At 54.4% G+C, this 8019-nt stretch overlaps 1 protein-coding gene across 1 annotated transcript; it reads right to left on the reverse strand.

Moving 5' to 3' along the window:
* Nucleotides 1-6698: 6698 nt before the first annotated feature.
* LOC121080195 (olfactory receptor 14C36-like) lies at nucleotides 6699-7640 on the reverse strand. Its single transcript, XM_040578058.1, has one exon. The coding sequence runs from the start codon at nucleotides 7638-7640 to the stop codon at nucleotides 6699-6701; it is 942 nt and encodes a 313-aa protein (XP_040433992.1).
* Nucleotides 7641-8019: the final 379 nt, after the last annotated feature.

The following is an 8019-nucleotide window of genomic DNA, read 5'->3' on the forward strand; positions in this document are numbered from 1 at the left end:
CTTGGCCCTGGTGCCACACCTGAGGTGCTGCAGCCCACATGGGCCCCAGAGCCCACCGCCTGGGGCACGGGCAGCAGGAGCCCCCAGTGCCACCACAGAGCTGTGACATCAGTGCCGTAAGCGCTGAGGAGGGGCAGGGCAGCTCCCATGCCTTTGGTGGTGGATGGAGACACAAGGTCTGTAGGGGAGACCTACAGGAAAGATGAGGGGAGGGGGATGCTCTGTGTGATGTCAGGGCAGCTCAGACAGATGGAGCTCTTCTAGTGGATGGGCCAAGGGCTGAGGTGGGAGCTTGTGTGTGGAACAAAGGGGAGAGCAGCCAGGGTGGCACTTTGGGGGGAATTAGTTGTGGTTTGGCCCTGTCCAGCACCCAAATGCCCAGAATCAGTTGTTCACTGACCCCTTACATGCCCAGCATGATGGGGGCGAGGATCAGAAGAAAACTCACAGGTCAGGACAAAGTTCAACAGGAGAAGCAAAAGCTTTGTGTGCAAGGAAAGCAACATGAGCAATTCGCTCACCCTTGCCATGGGCAGGCAGGGGTTCAGCCATCTCCAGAAAAGCTGCTCTTCAGCACATTTGTCAGTGACACGGGAAGACTAACGCCATGACCGCAAATGTTCTCTTTTCATCCTCCTTTCCCTGAGCTGTTATTGATGAGCACAATGTCCTGGGATATGCAATATCCCTGTGGTCATTTGGGGTCAGCTGCCCAAGCTTCTTGTGTCCCCCCAGTCTCCTTGTAGTGCATGCAGAGTGTGAGAAAGAGAAGCCTTGGTGATTGCTCTGCAGCGGTGGCCAAAACACTGGTGTGTGGTCAGCGCTGCCTTAGGAAGAGACGCAAAGCACAGCACCAGAAGGGCTGCTGTGAAGAACATGCACTCCATGCCAGCCCGAGCCAGGACAGAGCGACAGGTCATACAGTCAGGGTGAGGCATGAACAATGTCTTCTTGAAATGACCTGAGGAAACCTGTGGATCACAGAGCCTGGCTCTTCTGGGGGAATCAGTCTCCTTGGTGATCATTGCACAGGTAAGCCAGGATGCCAGGAGCCCAGGGGCTTGTGGTCTTGGGGACATTCAGAGCAAGGTTGTCCATCCTGTGTCAGACCTCAAGGGACTGCATTTCCTACCAGTCCAGACCTCCTGAGGAGACCCTCTGCATCATTATCACTTGGAAAATGCTGCTAGAAACTCCTCTAACCTAAAGAGTAGCAAAATATAGCCTTTAGAAGAAGAATTTTTCTAAGTGCACTTTGAAATCTTCCCTCTTAACTACACAATGAAACAGCTCCAGTTAGCTACACAGGTCTTGAAGACTTGAAGGAAATGACAAAAAGGCAAATACCTCATTGGGCTCTTGGGGCTCCTTCCATGAACCTGAGCTATTGAGAGAAGACTGAACCAACCACTCAAGGAATGCAAGTCAGAAGCAAAACTCAAAATGCCATGAAGCATGAATGGGTCCCGCTGAGGGCCATTGCTGACAAAGCCTCCCCATGGACTCGTTAGAGTAGCTAATTAGAGGCCAGACCTGCAGGTGGGCAAAGGTACTGTGCTGGTGGCTGTAATGCTGCAACCCCCTTTGGTTTGTTTCATGAAGCAGAAGGACCGAGCCCTGACCCCTAAGCTCTTGGAGGGCAGAACAGAAGACCCTCCAAATCAAGTTCCGTGTCACAGGCCTTGGTGGCAGAGGCAGATGCCAGCGCCAGGGGCACAGAGGCCTCAGCCCCCAGTTGGGGCCATTCAGCCTTGCTGCAGCCCTGGGCCATCTCCACTGCAAGTTGCCCTACACTGTCCATGTGGCACCTCTTTCCACTCTGGGGGTTGGACTCTTCCTTGCTTTCCCACTCAGCCCTCATACCCGCATTTCTGTGCCATCACTGATGTCTCTCCACTCATCCCTGCTTGTTCCTTGAAGCACAAAGCCATGGGACGATCTAGGCTCCCTCTGGGTGACCTCTGGCATCACAGGGCAGCCCTTGGACAGACACAGCTTTTTCCTCTCATCAAAGCTGAACCTTCAGTGCTGCACTTTGTGGTGGTTTTCTTCTCTCCCCACAATCAAGAATTGCTCCCTTATGTCTAACACCGCCTTTCAAGAAGGTGCACGCTACTACTGGAGTGCCCTGAGGCTCCACTTTGCCACTCTCAAGAAGCCCAGCACCTTCAGCCTCTCTCCACAGGCTCCAAATTCCACCCTGGAAGGTATCCTCCACAGCCTGTCCTGGTGTTCCCCATTCCCCCGGAACAAGAAGCCCCAAAGCCAAGACACAGATAATCCTGATGTGGCCACACCAGTGCTGAGTCAAGGGGGTTGATCAATCCCCTGTCTGAGTGGCCACACACCCCCTAATGCAGTCCCCTATGCAGGTGGCCTTAGACGTGCTGAGCATGCACCACTGGCTCATACTCATCCCTCATAATGTCCAGGCTCTTCTCCTCCTCCGGTTCACAGCTCAACCAGCAGGTGCCCTCATGGGTGCAGTTTTCTGCCACCACTAAAGGACTGACCACCTCTTCCTGAGAAACCTCTGATGTTCCCATTTCCAAAACCCAGTGTTTTTCAAGGTGCTTTTAATCATGAAGTGCCCTTGGGCCAGCTTTTGGTAAGTACATGGACATGGCCCACCCTGACCTGTGGTGCCTCTGGCAAGAGAACAGCATAAGGAACTGCAGGACACAAGAGATAATGAAGGGGGGCAGCTCTTCAATGGTATTGCTGGCCAAGGTAGGCATTGCCATGGTGACAGTCTCAGAATCACCAAAGGAAGGAAGGCACAGGCCAGGGAGGAAAGGGAAAGGCTGGGCTGGCTGCTTGCATGGGGTGGTACAAGGATGGTCAAAGGGAAGCAGCTGTGCGTGGGAAAAGAGGGACAAGGGAAAGAAAAGTTGTAGAACAGCAATCAGTCAGGGCTGTCTGGGGGTACCTGCCAAGCAGCCCCGCATTGGAGCAATAGCGCTTGGAGTGGGAAATTTAAGTCACACGTCATCTGACCAACTTTCTGATTGGCTTCAGCAGTTGTCAGGAACCTGAGTGATTGCCTTCCCATCATGAAGGCAAGATGCATGGTGGATGGAGATCCAGAATCATTCATGCTGGGAGGAACCTCAGGAGGTGTCCAGGCCAACGTGTTGCTCACAGCAGGATCAGCTATGGGGTCAGAGCAGGTAGCTCAGGCCTTCCTTCAAGTGGGGCTTGAAAAGCTCCAAGGAGGGACATGGCACAGGCTCTGTGGGACATCTGCTCCACTGCTTGACTGTCTTCATGGGGAAGGACATTGTCTTCCCTTGCTTCAGCTGATGCCCATTGGCCCTCATCCTCCCATCATGCACAACAGGCAAGAACCTGGCTGCCTTTTCTTGCTGATATGGCCCAAGACCACATGGGAAGGCTGTTACTAGGTGTCCCCAAAGCCTCCTCTTCTCCTGGCTTTGCACCTTTCAAATAAGGCCCATGGCGTCCTGGGCTGCATTAGGAAGAGCACTGCCCAAGGGTTGGTGGAGGTGATCTTTCCTCTCTACTCAGCCCTGCTACAATTTCTCTTGCTGACTTCCCTCAGGGTTTGCTGCTCTCTTCTACACCTGTTCTTGTCCAGGATGACCTGAGCTGGGAAGGTTCTTTGTTATACCCAGACCGAGATAAAGACACGAACAAGGTCAATAGCCATTAATAAAGGAAGTTTACTGAGCACTTACATAAAAACAAACATTCATGTTTTATGGTAATAAATGGCAATAGGGAAGAGAGGGAAAGATTGGGAAGAAAGAAATCTAGCAGTCAGTCAGGATAGAGTGGCAAGAGAGTGCCACCACCATAGATCCAGCAGCTTCAGCTGGTCCATAGCCTCCGTTCACATGGCTGATGGGGATCTCCGGATCCCCAGTTATTGTTTGGTAGCACAGTTTTTTCTAGGGTGTTCAGGGGGGTTGTTCCTGAGACATTGGCATGTACCGCATTCCTCCGTGGGGTACAGGTGGTTACTGCACAGGTTGTCCATGTCTAGGCACATCCCTTACAGCGACGTGGCCTTCCCTTGACCCCAGGCAAAATCTTATATCAGGCAGCTATTTGCACAGTATCTGTTCACAATTGTTTAAGCCTCGCAGAGCTCATCACAAATGTAAACAAGCTTTGAAAAAACAGCTGCTGCTTTTCCCCGGCAGGCTGCAGGCACCCATCTGGCTTCCCCACCTTGCTCTCACCCTGCCCTTGCCACACATGCACTGATGTCTGCCCACCCTCACACGCTGTTCCTGCAAACACACAGACATGGACTGATCTCACACTCCTTCTGGACAACGTCTCCCACCACAGCACAAGCCCTTGAGTGACATTTCCTCCTCCTGACCTCCAGTCTCCACTTTCCCAGCTGCACTGGGTGGCAGTGCTTCTCCCTCCTGCTCTTCCCTACCTCCAAGGAAAGCTCCACCACCTGGGAAACCACCCTTCAGGCGGGCATCCCGACCCGTCACCCTCCTGGTGGCCTTTCCCCTGACCATGCCACGGCCTCACCGCGCTCTTCCAAGGCTGCGAGCCTTTCAGCTTCTCGCATAGGCACGAGCAAGCGGTGTGCCTGCTGCTGTGCTGCCATGTTCTCAGGCAGCAGCGACGTGACAAGCAAGAAAGAAGCCCCTCGGTGGAGTGAGCCCAGGTCCTTAGGCAGAGGGGATCTCACAGCCCACGTGCCACCCAGGGGCCTTCTGCTGGCCTGCCCGAGACACGGGCAGATGGAGCTTAACAGCACGTGTCCCAGCCATGAGTCAGGGGCTGCCCTACGCGCTGTCTCAGGCAGAGGTGACCTCACCGCCCCTTTCCCAGGCACATTGCTGCTGTTGGGCTGTCCCCTCCGCAGGCAGAACTGGCCTCACTGCCCCCGTCACAGCCATTGGCTTCCTGCTGGAATGTGAGTCCCTGAGACACAACTGACCACGAGATAGCGTCCTCAGCCGTCACCCTCCCCGTAGCCCAGCACCCAGCAGATGAAGGGAAGCTTCTCTCAGCCAATTTATCTCCACTGATGTCCCACCAATGGTTTGAGTGCACAAGTGTTCCCCAGAGGAACTGCCTTATCTCACTTGGTGCGTTGGTACATAGCTTGAGGTTTGGCTCTCCGTTTGTCCTTCTTGCTCCTGCTGTTCTGAACTGAAGGAGCCTCTAGGGAAGTGAGTCAATGAATCCTGAAATAACTCAGGTTGGAAGAGACCCCTTAAATGCCCTTGTCCTGCTATCGTGCTTAAGGCAGGGGGAACCAGATGGCATGTCTCAAGGGCTCTGCCCACTTTGTCACCATCTACAAATGGGCCAAAAAGCCAATCTGTCAACTTATCCAGGGGGTCAATAAAGGCATTCAACCCTGTTTACCCAAGTGCCTGCACTGGGGGTTGCCACTAGTCAAAGGACACCAGGAAGACTAGACAAACTGCTGACATTCGGACTTGAGCCTCCAGCCAACTTCTCACCCACAGTGTCCTCCATTTCTTCACTCCAGAAGTCACCCATCTTGTAATGGATGAAAGGAGAAAAAGTCAAAACCCTTGCAAAGGTCAAGGTACAAACCATCCCCTCCTTTCCCCTACACATAAAGGTGCAGCAATCCCTTTTGTTGTCCCACAATTACCTGGAAATGGCTGCAGGAGTATTTCCACCGTCATTTCCCCAGACACTACGGTGAGGATGACCAGCCTGTATTTCTCCCAATTGTCCTTCTTGCTTTTCCTGAACAAAGGCTGGATCTCTGCCTTTTGCCAGGACCCCAGAACCTCCCTGATTGCTCAGACACATTTGAGGGCACCATTCAGAAAGGGTGCTGTGATCAGACAGAGGCACTTGCAATGAGCCTGCCCAAGGCAGGTGAGATGAATCTCCCTGGGACAGTGGCCTTTGTTCCTGCAGTCACACACAGGAACAGCAGTGCCCTGGGAGATGTCCCCACCTCAGCTGGCCTCATGCACTGCTGGCGTGGTTGAACCCCAGCCTCACGCACACAGGGGTGCTCAGAGGCACGAGCCCGTCCCTGGCACGTGCGGAGGCAGAGCACTGCAGCGGGCACAGTGACTGCCTGGCCTCCTGCTGTCCCTGCCAGAGGCTGGGAGCACCTCAGCCCGGGGGTGTCGCGCCCTGCTCGTCACCTTGCGGAGATGGCCCTCGTCATGAGCAATGGGCACGGGGACCTCGGTTCAAGGAAGCACGTTGCAGTGCTGCATTCAGGAGGTTTCCACAAATCCAGAACATTTGATGGAGGCCAGCACCGTCACAGAGTGTCCATTGTCTGCCCCTGCCTGCACTCACAGGACTGCCATGCAGCACGGCGGTGAAGAAGCTGCCAGAGCACTCAGGTGTTACACCAAGGCAAGGGGTCAGAAGGGGAGTGTGTCGGTAGAAGAAGGACAGTATTGGAGACCCAGGTGCTGCTGTTCCCTGGCAGTGCTGCCATGCCAGGAACTTTTCCCCCTCCATCTCTGCACACAGGACATGTCCCTGCAGCTCCAGAAAGGCCTTGGAAGGAAGAATCCCAGGAAAAATATAGTTGCTTAATGGCCCTTAGACAAAGAGAGAGCAGGGAAGCTTCAGAAAAGAAAATCACAGAAGAAATTAGAATGGTGATGACAACTTTATCAGAAATTAAATACCACAAGCAAATACGACAAATTCAGAAGACAGTCTGGGTCTGTGATGAATTACATTATAAATGCTATTCATAATTGTATTCCTTCAGAAAAACATCCAGCTATCAGTTTGGACATTGCACCCTTGAGTTCGTGGTTCCTCATGCTGTAGATGAGGGGGTTCAGTGCCGGAGGCACCACCGAGTACAGAACTGCCACCACCAGGTCCAGGGATGGGGAGGAGATGGAGGGGGGCTTCAGGTGTGCAAACATGGCAGTGCTGAGAAAGAGGGAGACCACGGCCAGGTGAGGGAGGCACATGGAAAAGGCTTTGTGCCGTCCCTGCTCAGAGGGGATCCTCAGCACAGCCCTGAAGATCTGCACGTAGGACAGAACAATGAAAATGAAACAGCCAACACCTAGACAAGCACCAGCCACAATTAGCCCCACTTCCCTGAGGTAGGTGTGTGAGCAGGAGAGCTTGAGGATCTGTGGGATTTCACAGAAGAACTGTCCCAGGGCATTGCCTTGGCAGAGCGGCAGTGACAGTGTATTGGCCGTGTGCAGCGCAGCATAGAGAAACACACTGGCCCAGGCAGCTGCTGCCACGTGGACACAAGCTCTGCTGCCCAGCAGGGTCCCGTAGTGCAGGGGCTGGCAGATGGCCACGTACCGGTCGTAGGCCATGACGGTGAGGAGAGAACACTCTGCTGAAAGGAAAAAGAGAATCAGGAAGAGCTGTGCAGCACATCCTGAGTAGGAGATGTCCCTGGTGTCCCAGAGGGAGTTGGCCATGGCTTTGGGGAGAGTGGTGGAGATGGAGCCCAGGTCAATGAGGGAGAGGTTGAGGAGGAAGAAGTACATGGGGGTGTGCAGGTGGCGGTCGCACACTACGGCGGTGATGATGAGGCCGTTGGCCAGGGCGGCAGCCAGGTAGATGCCCAGGGAGAGCCAGAAGTGCAAGAGCTGCAGCTCCCGCGTGTCTGCCAATGCCAGGAGGAGGAACTGGGTGATGGAGCTGCTGTTGGACATCTGCTGCCTCCAACCATAGGGTCCTCTTTATGGAGCAAAACCAGTGACAAGTCAGGCAATACTTCTGTAAAGCCAAGTGAAAGGCATTTCTCCTAGATGCGCCCCCGGTGCCCCATGTCCCCCCCTCTCCCGTTCCTGGGAGAGCTCCCTTCAGAGCCGTGGCTGGAGCTGTGCTGAGTGCTGGCCGAGTGTGCTGTGAGGAGCAGGGGCTGTGCCCGCTGGCTGCCCAGCAGTGAGCCCTGCTCTGCAGCAGGGGCTTCATGGGAACCCTGGGGGCAGGGGCCAGTCCCGGTCTTGCACTGGCTCAGCCCAAACTGCTCCCAGTGCAGAAGGGCCTGTCAGCATCTGCTCCACCCGTGCTGAGCAACGGCCACGGCCA

The sequence above is a fragment of the Falco naumanni genome, chromosome 22 (assembly GCF_017639655.2).
Source record: "Falco naumanni isolate bFalNau1 chromosome 22, bFalNau1.pat, whole genome shotgun sequence".
Lineage (NCBI taxonomy): Eukaryota > Metazoa > Chordata > Aves > Falconiformes > Falconidae > Falco > Falco naumanni.

What these genes read in the sequence shown, in the direction of transcription:
- LOC121080195 (XM_040578058.1), bottom strand. Translation starts at nt 7,640, where the DNA reads ATGTCCAACAGCAGCTCCATCACCCAGTTCCTCCTCCTGGCATTGGCA.